Raw genomic sequence first — 23,848 nt, forward strand, 5'->3', positions numbered from 1 at the left:
CAGGCCTGTTTTTAGCTGGACGCCCCCACTGTTTTCCTCCACCCCCAAAGGTATCGGGTCTGCAGCATGGACCATAACACTGCCCACTAACTTAGAAAGCTGCCAAATGGAAAACAGCAGAGACACTCATACCCCACAGCTTTTTGTTATAAATCCTCGTGTACGTAAATAAATCATGTAGGCCACCGGGCGGGAACGCGTTCCAGCACTTAGACAAGGAGCCTCGTGTTGAGTGCGTGTCACGACCAATTAGCACACCCATAACAGTGAGCGCCTCCGACGAATTTCACATGTGAGGAGGGAAACTCGGTGACGTTCGTATGGATGGCGTGTTTAACGTCAGCAGCCTAATTACCCGTGTGGAAAAGCACATGCTTTGTGTAGGCCTACGGGAGCCGGGAATCAGTCATGCTGCATTAAGCCCGTGACGTTTGACTCGCATTCACGTGATTTCTACTCCCACAACGGTAAAGTGCTTTGTTTGCAGGCACACAGCACTCTAGATATAGCACTACTCATGTATCTCAAGCCTGTACTCGGGGAACCCCATACAGTCCACGTTATATAGATTTTCTGGCAGGGAGCTAGGAGGGAGCAAAAACATGGACTTTCTGGCAGGGAGCTGGGAGGGAGCAAAAACATGGACTGTCTGGGGGTCCCCGAGCACCGGGTTGGGAAAGTTTATACTGCACAAGCGCCCTGAGAAATGCACGACAGCTGCATGTTTACTATGGCATGTTGAAGAGGCAGTCACATGGGACGGTACATCTACTGTCATCAGAAGATATCAACACTCTTCAACACACACCACAGAATTCCTCACATGAAAAACTCATCACCCACAATATATGCTGATGCGAACGCAGCCATTCTAACATGTTCGGTAGGCTTGGACAGCATTAAGGTAATAGGTCACCTGCTGTATTTTGAAATCTTGCCGAATTTAATTGCCAACATTTCAAAAAGTCGGAATAGCATTGCTTTCGAAAATACCATCAAAATACCATACGCCATGGTAGAATGTTTGGACAGTACGATGGTATGAAAAAAAGTGTTGTTGTTGCTCTGTTCCTCCCAATTACACAACATTCACAAGTACAAGAGGGCAAAGAAAAACCCATGTTGCCATGTGGCAGAGAGAGAGCGACCTTTGACCCCCCATAAAGATGGCAGCCACTGTTTCCTCACACAATGAGGGCCCTGTATTCCGGGTCTCGGACTGGCAGAGATCGGGAAGGACCATGTTGTGGCGCGGGGCCCCACCCAGGCCTACGCGTGAACAAATAAAACCGTTCAGTGTCTGCTAGACACCTAGTGCTGCCTCAATCGTTAAGTCTAGGTTTAGACCGCAAAAAAGCAAATAGTCCACACATTATCCCAGTGATAATAAAGACATCGAGTGGTTAGTTATGATATTTATTTTTTGCTTGAAATACTACGTCGTAAAAATTCGCATGCCATGGGCCAATAACGGAATGTCTTGTATTTCGGTTTCAAAACATTTTTGCTCGACAACTGCCGCAGGTTGTTCAGGCACAGCTGTTTTCCGACTATGACTGGAAAAATGCACAACGCCAACTCTGGGTTGATATTTGGTTGGCCACCAAAGTTCTCACCGTACTTACTTGCGTGTTTATTTATTTAAATTCAGAACACTGGAAATTTATTTGATAAATGCAAAATTACGTTGTGTTGTGAATCACAGAGCACCTGTAGGGGCAGCTCACCTCAGCGCCAGAGTACTTCTTGGTGCGGATCACCAGGTCGTCCAGGTTCACGTCGTTGGCAATGGGCATGCTGCGGAACTGGAGCCTGAAGATCTCTCGTCGTGTGGCTGCGTCCGGCAGCGGGACATAGATGATGTGGTCTAGCCGGCCTGGGCGCATTAGGGCCTGGGGAGAGAAGGGAACAGAGGAGGGAGGTGAGGTTACTGAGACCTCTGCAGTCTGGGGTGGACATGGAGCAAAGCACGAGTCTGATTGGTCCAAAACAGCCCGGCACTGCGCTCACCACGTTCCTGAACACTAAATGTCCTCATTTAAGTACATAAAAACTGATGCAGGAAAAAGGCTATTTCAAACAATGGTTTATGTTTAAATTGTGTCTTTTCAAGGTAGGAGCATAGAGGAGAACACCGTTAGACAGGAAGAGCTGACTCTCCCCAATCAGTGCAGTATCAAAACAAAAATGGATTCTGTTTTGGTCTGATCCTGACATTTCAGGTATTTGAAAGAATATCACCATCGAGTAACAATCTCAACAAACGCAAGGAATGTAGATGACAGGAGTTAAAAGCATTTTTTAGACGGTACAACATCTTCATATGTCAATCACAGCATACTGCCAAAAGGCACCTGGGAAGTTTTAGGTTAAACTCAATTTTTAATTGACTAGGACAAAAACAATAAAAAAGGACATACAACTAGCAAGTTACCTAGCTGAGCGGAGAAGTAAGTAACCTGCCGATGTGCAGCTCAGCCTGTAAAGCCCCTGTGTCTGCGGTCATAAGGCTATCGGTTTAATGTCATGCTCAGCAGGTAATCACATCTCCGTCGGGCCCTTGAGCAAGTTCCTTAACTCCCCCCCCCCCCCCAAAATGCACCAGGGGCTGCCAGATAAATAACCTGACCCTGTGTGTGGATCCCAAGCTCCCAAGCTTGTGCATGTCTCCACGGAGAGCATGATGGGATATGCAAAAACGAAATAATTCCAATGTACTTGTGCAAATGGCAAATAAAGCATGATTTTATTTGGTCACAGGCCTCCTCCAGATTCAACAGCATCGCCACATAAAACAAGACAGAAAGAGTAGGACCCAACCTACTCCTCTCCCCACCAGACTGGGGGGGGGGGCGGGGGCGTGGGGGCCTATTCCAGATTACATGGGGCACAAAGCAGCGGAGACCCTGGGCGGGGATGCCAGTCCATCGGGGCAAAGCCACCAAACTGCACAAACAGAGTGGAGGCGGGATTCAACCCCCCCCGTGAGGATGTGGGAAACAGCAGTGCCAACCCATCGTGTTACGAATATCAAAACAGCCCAGTGTGACCTGCAATGGCACCAAGTCGAACAAAAAAAGAAAGTCATTTCCTAAAACGGGGAGTTGAAGCCGTGCACTTCATGCGATTTTTTTTTTCGTTTTGTTTTGCAAAAACAGGGCCGGGTGACGTGGAAACACGGCCTCTGTCATCCCCATCCCCACCGGGGACCAGCCTGGGACACTTCCCGTGCTGCTCTCGCGGGTACGTGCGTGTGACACATACCGCCACAGACCCCACGACCCTGCGCATATTTTCCCACTCCTCCTGAGGTCTCATGTGTGCAACTAAATGGCTCCTAAACACAGGAAAATGGAGAAAATTTCAACATCGCCAGCTGTTTCAAAGCCTCTTACACGATCACATTTAATAAACAGTGCAGGGAACATGAAATATTATGGAACTATTTCATGTATTTGAATTTTTCTTGTGAGGGGAGCATATTTAATTACAACATATACTTGCAAAATGCTTCTGCCTCTCAGTCTGAATACTGTAGATTACAGCACAATGCCCCAGAAATGCTCTTCGCGAAAACATACATCCATAACTTGCAGAGAGGCACTGACATCGGCCAGCGACCTGGGGATAAAAAAACAAAAGAAGCCTGCATTGTTGAAGGAAAACCAAGACAGGAAGAGTAATAAGAAAGGCTGTAGGGCAAGCAAGTAATCCTCCTGTTCACATTAATCATACGACAGCCCATAATTGCACAGGGCTTATGAGCTGGGTGGAGCCCGTTGCAGAAACCGTACTATCTGCCTGGACTCGCTCTCTGAAGACAGGAAGTTACTAATGTTGTTTTTTTTTTTGTTTTTTTTTAAAAAATATATATATATATAGTATATCCTGCACACACTGACAAACGCTTGCATATATGTTTAAATGGAAAATCCATCACAGGCCACCTCTGTGCCTCTAAACTGCCTCTACGCCTCCATTAGAGATCCGCCCCAACGCGCCGGCGGTGTGACATCTCAGCGTAGGGATACGACCGCGCGCGGAACGCACGCACCTGCGAAACCCCACCGCCGAGGCGGGAGAGCGACTGCAGAACTCATTTCACTGGCTCAAGGCGCAGAAAGCCCATTCTTCCTCTGCACAAGGCAGGGCCATTCATCAGCTTACAGAGATACTTCCTGTTTTCAGGCAGTTCAGGAGGTACCATACGCCATAAATACTTGGCTTGGCAAGTTTGGCCCAGAGCTGACGGGTGTTTTTATAACTACCCCGTTCCACCTGAAACTAGCCGACCCCCCTCCAGCACACAGCTGGGGGAGGGAGCGGGGGGGGGGGGGGGGGGGGGGGGGGGGTTAACCAACAATGTACTGACGTTTCACACCTTATACAAAAGTACAAACAATCACATTAAAGCTGCTCCACAGAATTGTAGTATCTGTAAACATCACAAACACTTAATCATCACTAATGCAAATCTGTAAAAAATTTATATTAAGAAGCTACTTCAGGCAAAAACTGGAATCAGCTTGTACTTTAATCAGCGCAATCACTACCTCACAATAAGAGACAAATTGGTTCTGGATAGCAGCAGCTTGGGGCTGAACACGCGTGGGGAAAGCTTCCGATGCTCCGACCACTAAACACCCCCCACCCCACCTCGCCCCCCCCATCCGGGAGCCGTGAGCACAGACGCCACTCAGCGACTCCCGTGAGTGTCACTGTCGCTTCATGTCACATGATAATTACACGCCTGCATCCAGGGCGTGGAAACGGAGCACAGGGCAGCCGGGGAACAATAAGGATGAGCATAATTACACGTTTGAGCCCATGAGCGCAGGAATGTTTGTGCCACAACATATTGTCGCTCGCTAATTCATAAAATATGAGGTTCCCATTTCGCAACGCGCGGCCCTGTGAAAATACACAACGGCCCCGAACAAGTATAAACATCATTATAACAGCCTTCCACGAACGGTGACCAGCGCCAGAATATTTCAAACAAAAGCCTCGATACGGCACAAAGTTTAATCCCTGTTTTGTCACCCAGGCTGATTAAAACCCCGTAAAAGGTAATCAAATCGTCGTCAGCCAATTTTTACTAATGGTGGCACGTATACAAACTCGGTGAACTCCGGAGAGCGAGTCGCTTAGTGACGCAGTTTCACCGACCCGTCCGGCTGGTGACGGCACACAGAGCGCCTTCTCTAAGTGCGAACCATGTCTGGAATGAGGTCCCCACGTTAGCCCAGTGGGCCGGGCTTCTCCTTCCGTTTCCCATCATGCTTGTCTTCTCCGTCAGTGTTTAACAAACATGTCTCTCTCGGTTGGCTCGTCTGCCTGGCATTGAGGAGGTGGGGGGGGCATCAGTTGAGCACTGAGCCAAAAGGCACCCACTGCACACCATCACCCAAGCTGTTGGTCTGCGCTCCACGGCGCCACCTACTGCCAGATCGTGGAGCTGCACCGCACAAGAGAGCAAGACACCAGCAGCATAGGGCCAATGGTAGAATGTGGGCCAGCGGATCTGACCTCTTACAGTGCAGTACGGTGAACAACATGGATTCAGGTACCAATATGGATTCCAAGGACAGATTTGCATGCGTACAGCATCAACAGGAACAGGGAGCAGACCCAGGCCCTTCAGCTACACACAGCATACCGATCTTAATTATCACTCCAAGCCGTCTTCTCTGGGCAGGGGGGGGGGGGGGAGACTGGAGCTCATGATTGGCTTATGCACATGACGAGCCTCACTCTCACTGCTCTATGCCATGTGCACAGTCTTCATACCTACGGTTAATAAGCTGCTAATACTCCACCACTTTTCCCCGGGGAGCCGGGCTGTCTGGCAGAAAGCCAGACAGGCGGGGGCCCCGATTCCGACTGGCGGGAGTCACCACTGGGTAAACTGCGCTCCCATGAAGCCCACTGCTAACTGGCTGCGGCAGCAGGGGTCCTAGGGGGTCAAAGAGGCCTTCGCTAGAAGAGGCAGAGGCGCGTTCTTCAGCCTGCCATTTATTCCGGTGTGGTGTTCATTTCTGCTCTGCTCACTGCCAGAGGGCGTCGTCAGCAACCATGGCAGCCACCCCTCCTTCAGAAGGGCCATCGGTACCTTCTGTCCTAAAGGTACCGAACCAGGCAGACTTCACTGGGTGTTAGCAAAGGATTCCCACAAAACTGTACAGGGCTGAGCGTGGAACTTGTGTTGCAGGAGAGATCCTATGAGTATCTGAATGTGACAGAAGACCCAGGGTGACAGACCGCTGGCTCAGTGGATGAACAGGGACATTTACGTCCCTGCAAGGTGACGACCAGGGAAAATCCCCCGTCAGCTGTGTGCAAGAGTGGTTGATTACACTCAGGTTTTCCATTTCAACCCTTCAATGCACTGTTTCCCAATCCGGTCCTTCGGGACACCCAGGAAGTCCACATTTTTGCTATCTCTCAGCTCCCAGCAGAGCAAAAACGTGGACTGTCTAGGAGAAAGCAAAAACAGACTGTCTAGGAGAAAGCAAAAACGTGGACTGTCTAGGAGAAAGCAAAAACGTGGACTGTCTAGGAGAAAGCAAAAACGTGGACTGTCTGAGGGGCCCGAAGGACCGGATGGGAAAACGCTGCTATAATGAATTCTTATACACAATTACCTGGAAAAAAAATTGAGCCTGTTTTGCTCACTAAAAATGAAAAAACTTATAGATGATCATTTCAATAAATCTTTAACTATTAAATAGTGAATTAACTGCCTGAACAAAATTGTAATTTATTTCATTTAATAAAGCAATTCTGTAAATTTTCTGCATAAACAAAATGGTAACAGCTCTGTGATCTCGGCTGTCTGGTACTCCCTGGCTGACTTTGACTTGACGTGTTTTTGAGTCAGTTGAGTAGCTAGCTAAGCGCGCTGCTTCGGACCCCAACACCCCCCACGCAGGCTGGCACACGAGAGCCTTCCGTGTGGGAAAATCACAGCAGAAGCAGGTGAGACTCCTGCAGCTCCGGGTCGTCACCTGGACCGTCACCTGTGTGGCGGAGCAGCTGGCTGCCACACATTTTATTTTGACTCAAAACCCACTCATGTGGACAGATACGGAGACACAGCACACACGTGTATAAATCTGCGAGGCAGCGAGGTGTGGAAAAGGAAAGGAAATCAAGCAAAGCGATGTTGAAATTTCAGGTCAGCAGCCCCTAAAACAAAGCAATAAAACACTGTCATAAAACGCATTTGTGTTTGCTTTACAAAGAGGCCTTTCCTGAAAGTTGTCCACAGACCGTAGTTTAATGCTCCAGCCCCCCCGCCCACCCCAGGCCGACGCATGGTTTCCATAAAGCGTCAGATCTCATTAGCACAGTGGGCCTCCGCAGAACAGGGTCTCGGACGGCGCTGTGCTGGGGAACTGGCATCAGCGTCCCCGGGACAAAAGAAATGTCCGGAATTTTTCAAACATAGCTTCCCTCCCTCCTTTCCACATCTCTCTCTCTTTCTCTCTCTCTGTCCAGCTCTTAATCCCCTCTTTCTGTCTGTGAACACAGGAAATGCTTGAGTAAACTCCCTCAACACCCCCCCCCCCCAAAAAAAAAGCCACCCTTACATTAGCAACTTTCTTCCATGAGACAGTCGACCCTGTGTTTCAATTAGCAAGCGGAAGTGAGGGAATAACAGGCTGGGATGGTGGGGGGGGGGCAAGAGAGGACGGTGCTGGGGTGTGTAGGAACAAGAATCCTCTCTGACTACTATGCAAGATGCCCTCCACCTCAGCCAATATGGGGCACCCCTCCACTTGGCCACAAGTCCACAGCCCCCCACACGTGACCAAATAATCTGCTTGTGCGAGTGAAGATGGGGGGGGCAGTCCCCTTGGACACTAACGACCGGGCTGCTGGTCCTCCCAGTCAGTCCCCAGCGGGTGCCCAAGTCGCTCCCGTCATGCCAGCTGCTGACTAACGTCTCCTCTGAAAGAGTCACTCTCCCATCCAGCCTCGTCCATCACGCCTTTAATTTTGATTAATGTTTCGAATTCCAGCCCCGCTGCTTCTAAAAGACAGATCCAAAAGGGAACCAATAAAGCATGTATATGTCAGAATGAGAAGTCCGACCGTAATAAATTAACCACGTTCCCTAAGGAGAGTCATCTATGAATGGAAAAAATAAAGTATAAAAACCAAGGAACAGGAAGTGATGTCAGGATAACTCTGGCTCTCACCTGGGCTACAGGTGCCCCCTGGTCCTCAGCTGACCCCGCCCCCGCCCCACCACAGAGCTCAAACTGGTCCCCATGCAACAGTGGCCTAGCACACAAGCCTGAGCCCATTGTCCTCCTCGCCGCGGTCCCTCCTCCTGTCCCCGCACACTCTCTCCCAGGGGACAACCGGCCCTTCACATCCATACTCAGATCCTGATCCTGATCCTGATCCTGGGGATGCCCACTGCTATTGTCCGGCAGCGTGCAAAACTTCCTGATTTTTAAATGCCGAGCAGACAAACTGTGTTCATCCTAATGACAGCCAAATGCCCTGTTTGATTTATAAGCTGTCGGCAGACAGAGGGACGCGTGTGGGGCTCCCCGCCACCTCCTGCTGGCCGGCGAGCGAAGCGCGCCCCGCCAAACTACCAATCAGGGATCACAGATACAGTTTACACCGAGATAGAAACATGTTGCTGAGATTTTCCTGTGAATACATCCCATTTTATAATACATATATAAACACCACATTTTATAATATTTGATGTGACACATACTTGGACCAGTGAGGGTGAAGAGAGTGTAAAGGAACTTTTATCGATTCCATTTACATATTTATTTGTAACCCCATTGCTAGGCGGTATTAGCAAGATGCATTAGTGAGCGTGAGCGTCCAGTGGCGCCTTCCATCACGAGTCATCACTCACGCCCCACCTGCCCCCTCCCCTTGTCAGCAGGCCGCCGTTCGTGCCGAGGGGTGGGGTATCCGCCCCAGGGGTGGGGGACACACCAGACGTGGGAGAGCCTGAGTAAGATGGGCGTTATCAAGTCGATCTGGAGGAACTCTACACCATGCTAAACAGCCCCTGCCAAACACCCCCCCCCCCCCCCCCACACCACCCCCAAGTCTGGCTTCTGTTGGCAGAGTGCTGACAGACACCCTCCAGGGGCACCTGCCCGTCAGCACAGCTTATCTGCAGCTCACGGGGCTTTTACCAGCAGATTGGATCTGGTTTAAACCGTATAAAATAATAATAATAATAAAAATGAGATGCACGACATAACGGTTAACATATCGTCATCGCTGATATTCGTTAAAAATCAAGATAAATCGACAGCGGTCACTTAGTTAGCAGCACCAGAGTTAAAGCCGCAACCATGAGTGCAAGACGGGATAAAGAAAATCAATCAATACTATTATTATTAGTGCGCATATAATAAAAAACACAAAGTAGCATCATTCCGCTAATCTGCATCAGCAAGCTCAGCAAGTCTCACTGAGGTCAGCCGTTAGCAGGTTCCTTGCATCTGCGATATTAGAGCAAACAAAAAAAAAGCCACGTCGGTGGAAACCAATAATACTAATTATAATAATAATGCAAGTAATAATAGTAATAATAATAATGAACTGAGAAGATGAGAGGCATCTGGCTGACGAGGAGGACCTGCGTTACAGTTTGACACAAACTGACAGCGGCCCATGAGCACACCCGCCACCCCCCCCAAGACCGGAACGTAGCGTGACTGGAACGGAGCAGGTTGGCAAGATGGCATGTGGGAAGAGGGCTGGGTTGGGGGTGGGGGCACCAAACACCCCCGAGGTGAATAACACATGAAAGAAAAAGGCTTAAGCTGCACAAAAACAGCAATTAGCAGCAGCCGCTGTGCACCCCCCCAACCCACACTGCTGCTGCCAAGCTGCCTGGTGTTGGGTTTCGGGGCACAGCGAGGCGATGCCCCCCCTCCCGGAGCCCCGCCTGGCACAGCGGGTAACTGGACCCCATGCCGAGGGTGAGGAACCCTTTATTTTTCCAAAGAATCTGCTAGTGTGCCCAATGTGTGCTGGGCCAGCTGTCTGCAAACGCTGCACAGCTCTGCGGGGGCCATTTCTTTGGGGGTTATAACTGCACAGCCTAGCCGCTGACCCCAACCACTAGCACCCCCCTTCCTGCGCCGGGGCTCTCGCTGTTCCCTGTCGATGGCCTCCACCCAAGCATACATGGGATGTGGCGGCCAGGCCGGCCAGGCCAGCCATACCAAACGGGCTCCCGGCCCGGAGAATCCGGAGCCTGGAAACGGAGAACAGCGAGTCCCGCCGCGGCCGCTTCCTCCCAGCCGACGCGGACGGTTTAGCCCACGGTTCCGGTTCAGAGCAGAGCTGCTGGGGTACGCGGCATCACCGCCAGCTCCTTCCCACGCACGGCCGTAAAAACGACAGGTGGAGCGTCCCCAGCGTGGCTACGGAGCCAGCGGCCCCCCCGGGGCACGCACTGGCGGCATTCAGATGTTGAAATACACATGTACACATTTCATCATTTAAATGGAAAAAGATAAATCAGTGCAACATTAAAGTGTTTAATGTGCATCGGTTCCAAGCCCGGGGTCCGAGCCCAAAGCCACAAGCGTGTCATTGCTCCAGAAGCAGCGAGATCCGAAAGCACGCCGTGCAAAAAAGATCAGAGACGGGTCAGTCGGAGGTCACACGTGCATTTTAACATCGCTTGTAACGTACTTCCGAAAAATAAGCAAAAATCTTTGTTTAACAAAGACTGCAGCAGCTTTGATAAATTCATCTCAATGTGCTACACGTTTGAAATGTGCTATTCGCCTCATTTGTGTATCACTTTGGACGAAGGCATCTGCACAAATAAATGTGAATGTGTGAGAAATGACGCCCTCCCTGACCGACATTCCCCGCAGAATCTGCACACGCCATAAAAATAAACTGCACATTTTTACGCATTATACAAATCAGCTGCTTTCTTATAGTTTTCTCCTGTAAAAACAGCCGACGTGCATCACGGAAGCGGCGCTATTTCCAGGCGGACGCGTCTTAATTCCGTTTATCGGTTTCCCTGACGTACAAGGAGAAGGAGTCGGGGCCTTTCATGCCGGCGGTCTCCGGCCCTCCCAGACCGCAGCCGAAATGAATCAGGGGCCATTCGACTAACTGGAAGCAATTTGAATGTGTTCTGTGCAGATAATTGCCAAGGGCCCGAAATGAAAGGCTTTTGCTGTGGTAATTACTGGATGCAGCAGCAAGGGCAGTAAAAAAGTAAAGGGGGGTGGCGGGGGGGTTATGACAGGCAGGTATTAAAATTAAAAAGCAGACAGGAAGGCAGTGCTTCCGCAGACGCTTTGTGTCGGAATGAAGAGCCAACGACGATGAGGGAGGGGGGCGGTGATTTGGGACCAGACGGGGCTGCCTCACAGTACTCCGCAAGAGCACATCTGCTAGGGGCGTCTCTCCGCTCACGATGCCGCCATCTTCACGACGGGGTCACCAGTCTCCATTTCCGATGCTGTTCCTGCCGTTGATATTTTGTCGGAACTTGCCTCATAATAGCCCCCCCGCCAGAGAGCTCAGCCCGCCTGGCTATGATTTCATTTACCACATCTCATTTACCATGGTATTTCAGCTACTCTTGTGTCTCTCAACTTAAATGAAGCTGTCTTACCCTTATTATGGTTAAGACACACACACACAGACCTGTACTCATATCTTTGTGGGGACCGTCCATTCATTTCTACGGGCAAAACCCTAATCCCAACAATGACAACCTTAACGGCAACCCAGCCCTAACCTTAACCATAAGTAAACAAACAAAATATGAGACTTTTGGCATTTTTAGTTTTTTGATTGCATTCACAGATCTTTGTGGGGACCTGAAAAATGGTCCCCACAATGTTAAAAGAACAGGTTTTTGTAATACCATGGGGCACATTATATTTGCGAAACGGTCGCCATAACAACACTATGACCACCTCTGGGACGCAGAACGGTCACATGGTCAGCCAACCGGGAACATGTGCCATTCTGGAGTGAGTGTGGTTATTAGAGCAGGATCTATGCTGGACCGTGGCGTTCCTTCTCCAGACCAACTCCATGGGATTCCATACGCCCCAAGTGGGAGGTCCAGCCCGGTCCAGCAGCTATAAGGGAGACAGCTCTGGCTCCGCTCTTGGACCCAGCGATACTCGGAGTGATTCCCCTGGGTGGGAAAAAGGGTACTTTAATTTAATCGCGGCCCAAAATGTAATTATCCCTTTGAATGTTAATCAACATGGGAGACTGGCCTACTTTCGCTCCGTGTGCCGATTGATGTCCTACAGAACGCTGCCTCTGCGGTCTGTGTTGGCCTTTTTCCAAATTAGCGAGAACGCGCTTTAAAAACAACCACAGAAAGCACTTATTAATCATCGCAATTACAGTAGGTAAACGGTCTCCGGTCTCCCTCTAACACAGTGTTTCCCAAACCGGTGTTCGGGGACCAACAGACGGGCCACATTTTCAGCTGGGACGGAGCAAAAACACGGACTGTCTTCAGCTCCTCAAGGACCGGATTGGGAAACACTGCTCTGTCTGAGGCAGGAATTTTAAATGCTTTGGAATCCAGAAGTGGGGGTGGGGGATGGGGGCTTGTTGGTTTGGACACCGTGAACTGCGGGAGAAGAACAGCTAATTGAGGCCTTCACTTCCGGGAGGTGGGGGGGTGACCTCTGGAGCACGGAGCACTCCTCCAGGTCAGACTGCCTGTCGCCATGGCGATGACTGAGGTGGGGAAAGGCACTAACAGGCCACGCCGGGAGGCCCGGAAACTGGCGAGCGGGTGACAGACTGACGGATGGACATAGTAAGCAGGAGGGGCGAGATGACAGCGCGGGGACAAGCGGTGTCGGGCGCGAGCCCCTCCAGCGGTGACCGCCACTTACTGTTATCGGTGAGCCAAAAATAAAATAAAATAAGGCTGGCTCAGGGTGTAAATTAATCCCGGGAAAGTTTATATTGCTATGCTGAACAGTGCTATGCATGCAGTGCTATCTGCTGAACAGTGCTATCTGCTATGCAGTGCTATCTGCTGAACAGTGCTATGCATGCAGTGCTATCAGTTATACTGAGGTTGCCAGTCTGAGAGAATCACACAGATTCCACATACACCATAAGGCTCAGGATACTAAGCATCCGCAGAACGGTGAGAGGCATGAAAACTGGAGCGGCTCCATTTTTGTTCCCCCTTTTTGGTGTAAATACCTCAGAGGAGCGTCTGACGATGACGGATATAAGGCATTTTATAGGAGGCTGTCGCTTTGCACTTTCCTGTGAGCTCGGGAGACCTGGAGGGAAAGCAGCAGCAGAAGCTTAAGCCGTCGGACCCCGAACGTCCAGACCGGGCTGCCGAGGTGGGTAAGCGACACGGACATCGCAGGCCCGCCAACCAGGGTCCATGCGGAAAGACAGACGATTCTATTGGTCCATTAGTCAATACCGATAACTAGATTGGCCAAAGCAAGGAGCATGACAGATTTAGAAGGTTTCCATAATATGTACATTTGAACACACTGGCTATCAGTGCACTAAATAGACACTTTCAGCTTTCTACAGAAACACCTCCACAGGTGGAGGAGGCTCTGATCCCATCCATACCCCCTGAATACTGTCAAGAGATGTCGAATCAATCAATCCATGCCAGGACGTTTACGTCTCCCTCCTGAAATATATTAATGCTGGCGGAAGCACGGAAAGTGATGAAGGGAAACTTCATTCAGGTAGAATGCAGGATAACAAGAGTGGAGTAAATCCAGGCCAGTCAGGGTTTCACTGCAGTAACCACATCAAAGATGCGAGTGGTTTACGACTCCCGGCCAAAATCCATCCTCCTTTTGTCCTTCCTACAGAATGGCTTACTAACAAACATGCTTGTTTTGGAAACACATTAAAAATTCTATTCTAATTATTTCTCTGATAAAAAAACAAGATGACAGCCAAATTCAAATGCTCTACAAACATGTTTTTAAACAGTGGAATCAGAGCAGGAGGGTAGGAGGGCAGGAGGGCGATGCAACACAGGGACCTGTGACCAGCTGAACCCTTATCCTCATGCCATGTCCCTCATTCCAGGATGGGATCCCCATTGCAGGAGGGGTCTCCCATTCCACGAGAGGTCCCTCGTTCCATGAGGGGTTCCTCATTCCAGGATGGGATCCCCATTGCAGGAGGGGTCTCCCATTCCACGAGAGGTCCCTCGTTCCATGAGGGGTTCCTCATTCCAGGATGGGATCCCCATTGCAGGAGGGGTCTCCCATTCCACTTGAGGTCCCTCATTCCATGAGGGGTCCCTCATTCCAGAATTTTTTTTTCTTCACCAACATATTCAGCTGCATAAATGGCTCGATTATGGCTACAAAAGAAAAACACTGAACACAAATCTGCATATCTAAGGAAAGGGTAGTGTTACAAAAAGCATAACCTGAACACAGGCTGAGCATGACTACGCCTATTTGTAAGGTATAATCATGGAAAAGCAGCTGTCTGCTTAACGGCCAGCAGATACTCCATCAGCCAATCCTGACTGCTGCTGACTTCAAACACGGAAGCGAATCAGAAAAGCCTCCGCATCAGGCTGCCTGTCATCTCCGTAGCAGCAGCGTCACGCCACTCTGGGCCCCCCTCCCCCGGGCATGTGGGCGTGTCATGACGTACGGGAAGGGAGGAGACTGCGGCGCGGTGACCGAGACCAGCGCGGGGGCGCCCATGCGGCCCGGGACGATGTGGCCAGACCGTAGGGGAACACTCTTCTTTCCAACAGGTAATTTAACGCCCCCCCCCCCCCACCCACACAGACAAAAATGACAGTGACCCCCCCCTCCCCACCACCACCTCGTCACTTAACAGCGTATTCCCCCCAAGCCTTGGGAATAAAAGCCTTAACCTGCCAGCCTAAATCTGTCGGTGAGTCTCATCACTCTTCAGGGTAGGGAGAGAGAGAGGAAGAGAGAGAGAGAGAGAGGAAGAGAGAGAGAGAGTGGACAGAAAGAGGTTTAAATAATGGAGGAAACCAGTCTGACCTGGAGTCATATTCAAAATTGGATTTATTACCAGGAAAGCTCTAATATTTCCATAAAACAGGAATGACTGGGAACACTGGGAAATGCTGTGTTGTGCACCTTCTCGATCCTCGGCTGGAAGCTCTTCACTCAATGAGTATCGTAACAGGACCACTGGGGCTCTGAGGCGCCGTTAAAGGGGGGCACACGCCATGGCGGCCGACCCCCACTCCCCCCCCAGGTGTCAAGCGGCTGGGAATGCCACCCCGCCCCTCTTACAGGTGCAGAGAGGAAAGGCCTCAAGGAACAAAGGGAAAGCCCTTGGAGGAGACGGCGGGACTCTCCCTGACTGTTTACGGACGGGCGAGGTTTATACAAAACCCCACAAAAAAAAGGCCCTTTTGTATCGCTTAATCGACGCAGTCGAGGCTGTGAACATCCGTGCTTCCGGAGCGTCGCAGCCCCCCCCCTGCCCCCGTTGCGTGACCCCCGTCCTGATGCGGATGCGAATGATTTGTTTTGGCAGACGGTGCCCTTTGTGACTAAAAATACTCCCCTGCGTTTGCGCTTGGGCTCTATTTGCAAATGCAACAGCTACCGCTGGGGAATTGACCTGAAGAGCGACTCTCCCGGTCGCCCATAGGACACACGCAGCTCCACAAAAACAAGGTCAAACCAGAGCGGGGGAAAACGGATCAACACCCAGCCGGCAGTAAGCGATACTCTCGAAGCCATCCGATAATAAAGGAACAATGGCTCAGCCCTCTATGTAAGAGCTGATACTTTGCTGAATAGAGATACCCTTCGCCTGCGGTAGCTCTTAGTTACAAACAATACGCTGGTGTTCCGCGAAACGTTCCAGTGAAGGGCTGTTAGGTGACAGCTATACGTCTTCATCTCCTATTAAATTGCTCAGGAGAAATAGCCGAGAATCAGATGCAGTGAAGGCCGAGGGCCCACAAGCCCCCAACACGCTGTTCTATGCAAACCACCGCCCAGTATAGAGATTTTTCCTATTCTAGTGAAGATTATCTTGCAGAAGAATGGCAAGATCTGGGGCATTTTGCTTGCCCTCCACACAAGGTGAAGATCACAAAAGGGACACCTGTGAAAACACGGATGTGGTCTCTGCGTAGCGGCGTCTTCCCCGCCCCCTACGCCCCCCTACCCCCACCCCCAATCAGCTCCTTTTCAAAGCGGCTTCGCCCCACGGCCACAAGAATGGCAAACAACCCTTTCAGGAGCCCCGCACTGGCCGGCTCGCCTTTCACGTGGCAGGAAGTGCCCTTCAATGGAGCTGCAGGTACATGCCGCTTACCGCTCACGGACAACAGAGGGAGGGAGGGCGGGACACAGAGAGATACAGACAGAGAGACAGATCATAACCTACCACAGGGCGGGCCTGGAAAAAAAAAACATATACAAGAATGTACACTTATACAGTCACTCAGGCATTTCAGACACGCAGCCACAACCTCACACAGACCACCATGAAGACTACTGTACAGACCACCACACAGGTCGCCAGACAGTCCACAGTGCAGATCACCAGACAGACCTCTACATAGTCTATCACATAGACCACATCGCAGACCACCACACAACACACAGTTCAGACCACTATACAGTCCACCATGCAGACCACAGAGGAGACCACCGCACAGTCCACGGCGTAGTCCACACTGCAGACCACCACAAAGTCAACCGCAGTTCACCACCCAGACCACAGTGCAGACCTCCACACAGGTCACCACACAGACCACCACATAGACAAACACACACAATCGAGTCAGCGAAATATCACTGTTCTTAAAAGAATCTTTGATTAAAGTTTCTCAGCATTCCACCAAAAAAAAAAGAGCCAAATCACACCGGTAAGGTTGAAATTCTAAACTGGAAAACAAATCACTGTGTCTTTGTCAAAGGCTGGATAAGACTGATTACAGCATTGATTGGCTGCTTACTCTCTTTAGGCCAAGTGCACAGAGAGATCACATGCGCAGCCCCGCAGTGTAGTCTGTGAGCTCACGCTATGCATGTCTCCAGCCTCAGACTGATACAAAACGGCTGCAGATCCAAGAGGTTCTTACCCTGGGGTTTTAAGAACCTGACACTAAATTCTCACCACTGTATATGCCCAAGAGCAGCAGTTAGCAAGACAAACCACAGACGGACCGGAACAGCAGAAATTGCTTTGACGAGCAAAGCATCGCAAAGAAAAAAAAAAAGCATTTTGGTTGCTGGCGAGTCAAAGGGAATGTGTGCAAGGAAGTGGGAGCATGCAGCAGGTTCTTCCCACCCATTTAACACATGTGCAAAGTTTTCTGAGGTTACTGCAGCATTTTTAAACCTGATAATTAATTACTGCAACTCAGATTATGCACCACAGAGAACCTTAAATATTATGCAAGACTTTCAAGAGTATGACAGAATCTTTAGAAAAGACAACACTTTTCTCCGTCGCAACATGAAGGTCAGTATAAATAAAAATGCTATCAAACAGACAGACACCACAAACACAGTTTTTTTTTCCCCTTACTGTTTTCCTTGGTTGGGGAAGCAACTGCTAGAGTATACTATATAAAGTACTTGCAATCAATCACCCCAAGTGAACTTTTAAGTTCATAAACATTTAAATGAATGACTCACCTCCCCATTCCATAAAAAAAACACAGGGCTTATTTCCAGCAACCTGGACAAAAAAACAGTGATATCTCACAGGAGGTGTGAGTCATTGGGGAGCTTAATTCAACAGGTCAGACAACCTCTTGAAAGCAGGAAGTGCCCCCCCCCCCCCACCACCCCCCTGCATGCTCTGCTTTCTGTTTACCCGCTGAACCTTCAGTACAAACTCATCCCAGGGCTGCTATGTTTGTTTGCACAAAAGAAATAAATAAACAAACAGAAATCTGCAGAATTCTAAAAGCAAAAGGCTGAACAAAGGATCGCCCTCCGTATTTTCCTTTAATTTTCAAACAAAAGAAAACAAAACGGGATTAAAAGGGAAGAGAGAGAGAGAGAGTGCGCGCGCGCGCACGCACACACACACACACACACACACACACACACACACACACACACACACACACACACACACACACACACACACACACACACACACACACACACACAATGCGTGAGGCACAATGGAATCAAAGGCCTCTGGTTCCGGGGCTTTAAGAACCGAGAGTGACAAAAACAGGCTAGAGGGCTGATTAGGTGCCTTTCACACGTAACTACAGGTACTCAGAGAGAAAAAAAAAAAAAGCCTCCCTTTCAACCATGTTTAAAAGCCAGGATGTCGATGCAAGTCATTGATTTAAGAAGAAAAAAAAACAAACACAAACAAAACAAAAAGGTTATCGTAGCTGCGCATCTAGTGAGCGGTGCCTGCATGTGCGATCGCAGCTGCAGCCGACGCAGCCCTGCTGGGAAACGGAAGGGATCTTTATCTCAGGTAGAGGCGGGCCCCCTATCGTGGCTCTGCGGGGTCATTGTTCGCCTCTAAATGACATCAGATAAACCGGGGCTGTCCTGCTGCTGCGCAGGTGACATTTCTGGAATTCCGCGGTGGGAACGGCGGAAACACGCCACTTGTTTTTGCCCTGATGGGCCATGGAAAAAAAAAAAAAGACCACTGAGACGGGGTGACAACAAAGAGGTTTGTTAAAGCGAAGCCTTTGCCAGCCAGCAGATATTTACACACATCCTGCATGGTGGTGCATTCCCAGCACAGAATGGGCTACCGTCAGCTATTTTGCTTGCCATGTAAGGGGAAAATGTTCCGCCATCTGAGAAATGGAGCAAAAACGATCTGGTAATGAGAGGCACCAATCAACTCTGGTCACTGCCGGGTGGGGGGGGGGGGGGGGACGACATCTCTCCAGGATCTGGTGGTCCTCCGTGTCACGGCTTCCTACGCCTCACTGGGGCGACACCCGCAGACAGGCCCTCCACACTTCTGTGGACAGCCCATCCATCAGTATTCCAGCGCTTGGTGGGAAAAATCCACAGGATGTGAGATCTGCCTGGGGGCCATCAAAAGGCCACTGACCCCCCCCCCCCCCCCCACCCAATGGAATCCTCCCTCTGTCCTCGGGGAGTGCCAACTGTTAACAGCCTTGTGCCAATCTGCCCCAGGTGAGAGGGTAATCTCAGGATGTTTGCTTTGGAAACCCTGCTGGGAGGAGCACCTGCTCGCCAACAGCACCTCCGAAATCAAACACGCACACATGCAGCTTATATGTGCAAAAGCAGAAGAAGCATGTACAGTAGCAAAAAAGAAACACACATAAAACACACATACCCCCCCCCCCCCCCCACCCCCACTCACACTCACACACAGCTGCGACCTCAGGAAAAGCCTCAGACAACTGGGGGGGGGGCTTCCCTAGGCAATTCTCTGGAGGGCAAAGTTTCCTCTGTGACCAAAACTTCCTGTTTACAATCAGAATGGCGACCTGCTGCTGGCACAGGGGGGATGCCTGGGGGGGGGGGTGGCGGCATTTGGAGGATCTGACAGCTATACAGCCCTGGCTGGTATTTATAACATGGAGCCTTTTAGCCTTTTAGAAATGCCTGCCTTTCACTGCTCAGAAGGAAGCAGCGGAGGTCTGTAAATCTCGCAGGATGGATCTCTGCGGGCCCAGGTGCAGGGGCATCAGTCCATCATCCACTTGGTATGGGTGACTCCAACAAATTTCCAGGTGGAAGAAATATGGCCAGATACATTTTGGATATTACACATTCTGTATCACTCACTATCTCAAATTATCTGCAAACTATATTTCAGAGCTCCTCCATCCAACTGTATGACTTCCAGAGGAAATGGAGCCGTTTCTCAAATACTTTTGCACCCTCCAAGGCGTCTGTTGGCCAAAAGGTCTCAGCTCTGTGACACCTAGATGGAGAGATACAACCCGAAGTGCTACAGCTGAAAGGTGGCGGACAGCTGCAAGCTTATGTCCCAGGTTTGTTTGTGACAGTCCAGGAGATTACCCGAGTCAGGCGTTACCACGGGCTCTGCTGCCCCCATCCCCATCCACACAATGGGGGCTCAGAACCGAGCAAAGGGGCCCACTGACAAAGCGGACCGTGTTCTTCTGAATGTTCAGACGCCGGCTCTCCCCAGAGAAGAGCAAAGCTCTGCCAGACGTGAAGAAAACACCAGAACACAACTTAGATTCAAGACCTGTAAGATGCCCTCAAAAGCTGTCATCACTGACTTGACGTGAACTAGTGTGACATCCATCTTGGTGTTTTGTAAGATGTTGCCGTTACAGACATACTCACGAGATAACAAGTGACAAACAACAGTCAGAGATGAGAAGCCAAGTCACTTTCTCCGTCATAAAAATCAAAAAGTTAGTGCATCAGCTAGGAGAGAGAGAAGTTTTAAATAAATACACCTGGTACAGGCCTCCGGGGCTGATTGCAGTCGGACCGTCAAGGGCTTAAAATGTCAGCGCCAGGAGACCGAGTCTGGAACCCAGAAACTGTTGTTTGCACTGCCCAATGATGCAGATCCACTGTAATGAAAGGCAGTTTCTGGTCCATAGCCAAAGGACGGTCAATTAGCAAAGCATGGGCTTGGTTGACTGTCCCCAGGGCGCTGGGCTTGGCAGGACCCAGTGGGACCATGCTCTTCGTCATGGTCCCCAGCGCGTGCAACATAATGACCTGGACCATTACACCAAACTGGGGCTAATCCACATTTCAGGCCATGCGAATGGCTGTATAATTATCCCATCGTCATGCTCAGAAAATCAACGAGGGAATATCACAGGAAATTCGGCATGCCGACTCAGAACTGTGACCTCATAAAAAAATAAATAAATAAAACCTCACACAGGGCTTCAGTGTCCTGTCATCAGGAAAACCATATGCAGAAAAGCTGCTTCACTGATGCTTGAAGGCGAAAAAAAACAACAGGAAATGCAGACAGCCCCTTGTGAATTACCCCATTGCAAAAAAACAGTATGTATGTATGTATGTATGTATGTATGTATGTATGTATGTATGTATGTATGTATGAATGAATGAAGAAATGCATGAATGAACAAATACATAAATGAATGAATGAACAAACAAACAAATAAATAAATAGCCACATCAAGAGACAGACATTTATTTAGGGCTAGAATTTTCTTTAACTTTTTTTAAAATGGCAGCTGTTCAAAGTACAGGCTGTCACATCCGGACAGGTAGAGAGCTTGATACTATCAAGACATGCTGTGAGTGGTCAAAGACTACAGACAAGAAGATTTTACTGCATCATAAGGCAGTTCAAGTGATTCCTCACCTCAAAGTTGCAGTAAATCATCTGAGAACAATAATACAATATCAGCATAAAGAAGTAAAGAACAGAAAACAGTGAAGTTTTCACCCTGAATTTCACCCTAAAATCCCAATTTTCAATCAGAGAAAAGGGTTTCACCAGGTTTATGAACTAGCCTTGTACGAAAAGATTAAAAAATCAACCGCTCCACGCTGTTTAAAACATCTGACTTCAAATTTATGTAGCAGATTTCTAGGGACGTTTCCATTTGTGGAGCCTCTAAATCATGCACTTCCTCTGTGAACTGGTCAGCAGATATTGTATAATCAGGAGCAGAGTCTCGCAGAAGTGCAAACTGCTTTTCCAGTTGTCAGAATGCATCTCTGCCGCTGCTCCGGCCCACATGCTGTAACTCATGCCCTTTGACAACCATATGGAAAATTGCTCTCCTGTTTTATTCCACAAACATTCCCTTCATCTCCAAAAAAAAAAAAAACAAGAAAAGGAAAAAGAAAAATATTCATATACAGGATTTCCTTTCTGGTATTTGAATAAGTATGCAAAAACAAGATATGATTCAAGATGAGTTGCTGATAGGACGTGGCACAGGACGTGCAAAATAAGTTAGTGTACAGCAAAGGAAAACAATTTTTTTTTAATTATACGTACTTTGGACCGTTGCTAAATGCAGTTTTGTAATGTGCTGGGCACATAACACAGTAACAACTACAGTGATGGCGGACACTACAGGCATAGCGAGGGGCTGAGACCTCCCTCTCATAAAATAAATGATGTAACGCTTTAAATTTCAGCCTTTGAAGGGGAAATTGTCTGAACCATCCCCCCCCCCCCCAAAGTCAAGATGGTCTAACCACTACAATACACTGAATATAAATAACTTTGGATGCCAACTGGGGAAAAGCCCAAGGGTACAGCTGCATGGCTTTTGCCTAAAACCGATTAAAGGTGGAGCACACCGTCAGTTTCTGTTAGGGGATGTCGCTGTCCCCATAACCAAACCCCTTTCGTCCCCCAAATCAGTTTTCTGGGCCAAGCAGTAAACTTGATTTATATGAGGTCACCTCTTTGACCATTAAAACATAAAAAAAAAAACAAAAAACTAAAAATAATAATTTTAAAAAACAGTAAGTCCGTTATAAAACCCCTAGGATGTTCTTCCTGGAAACAGACTCTTTCTAAACTCAAATAATCCACCCTAACCAGCAATAAATCACACCGAACAGAACGCCGATCAGACCAAACAACTTTCAGAAAGCTCTGGGATGGTCCAGAGTGATAAGTGCGTCCAAAGAGACGGCTCTCACGTTTTTCGTGACAAAGGGAGCCCATTTTGCAGGGCTTAACGTCACCCGGGAGGACTTTTCGTTTAGAAAAGAAAGGGGGCGGGGGGGGGGGGGGGAGCGTCTCTTTCAGTATCAGCTGAATTCCTCGCTTCATGTAGTTGGCGGTATGTCCCTCAACCGCTGGAAAATGAATGACGAGAGTTGAAAGGTCACCCGGAGGAACACACGGTGGAATGCAGAAATGAGAGCAGCTAACAGACAGCGGATATCGCTGTCAGTTGCCGCCGAGCGAAGATCGGAAGCAGCCAGCATGACTTCGGTATTTATCCAGGGCCAAGCTACCTCCTGCAGGACCCCGATTCATTAGCACACGAGCCACGTCCACGGAGGAATCCAACATATAAACTTTTAAACAGTCCTTATAGCCGTTGTGTTTTCCAAAGCACATTTCAGGGAGCTTTTAAAACGACTACTCTCAAATGACTCCGGGAAGTGCCTGGGCATCGACCCAGGAGCCGAGCCCGTCTAACCGAATCCAAACTGGAACCCTAAAACGAAAACGGGCGTCCTCTCAGAGGGGCCACCGCAGAGCAGGCCCTTCAGATCGGCCCGCCGAGTGCGTCTATGTGTTTTGACCACTACCTGGATTCCACATCCTGTTTTTCCGTGCCTGGACACAATAAGTCCCGAACGGTGCCCTGCACATGCGCTATTTTGGTCGGACTGCTGATTCTTCCATAATCGAGTGGAACGCCCGGCAACGGTCCTTACCCATGGTTCCACGTTCACCGTTTCCTATGGCCTGAATGAAGAAACGGGGTTTTTCAGAACGACGAGCGGCACAGCTATCATTGGCCTCGCTAGCTTATATAGCCTCAATTTAATTATTCATTTAAGGGTTCGCCTCCCAAACCCGTTGGGCCTCCTAGTCAGTACCGTGGCCGAAGCAAAAGGCACTAATTGGGAAACCCTCCTCAAAGCAATATTTATGTGCTAATTGGGCCACATCCTGATGCACAAACAGAAGAATGCAAGTCAAAAGGCCACTCAGACAGCCCAGCATCGGGGGTGGGGGGGGGCACCGCACGAACAGTGCCCCTGACCCTCAAGTGAGGGCTGCTTTGTCACACGATGGTTCCTTATCAAAGGCAATGGCTGGTCAGTTTTTCTGGAAAGTAAAGAAAAAAAAAAAAGAGTCTTGGTTCCCATTACATCATTTCAACCCAAAGAGTGCTCAAAATTTTAGCGAGCTGGACCTC

At 49.4% G+C, this 23,848-nt stretch overlaps 1 protein-coding gene across 1 annotated transcript in view; it reads right to left on the reverse strand.

The window, feature by feature from the left end:
- afg2a (AFG2 AAA ATPase homolog A) overlaps positions 1 to 23,848 on the reverse strand; it is an 84,060-nt gene that overhangs the window by 14,481 nt on the left and 45,731 nt on the right. The window contains exon 15 of the mRNA XM_023795939.2: positions 1,728 to 1,892. Coding sequence (XP_023651707.2) covers positions 1,728 to 1,892 — 165 coding nt within the window. The remainder of the gene's footprint in view (positions 1 to 1,727; positions 1,893 to 23,848) is intronic.

The sequence above is a fragment of the Paramormyrops kingsleyae genome, chromosome 12 (genome assembly GCF_048594095.1).
Source record: "Paramormyrops kingsleyae isolate MSU_618 chromosome 12, PKINGS_0.4, whole genome shotgun sequence".
Lineage (NCBI taxonomy): Eukaryota > Metazoa > Chordata > Actinopteri > Osteoglossiformes > Mormyridae > Paramormyrops > Paramormyrops kingsleyae.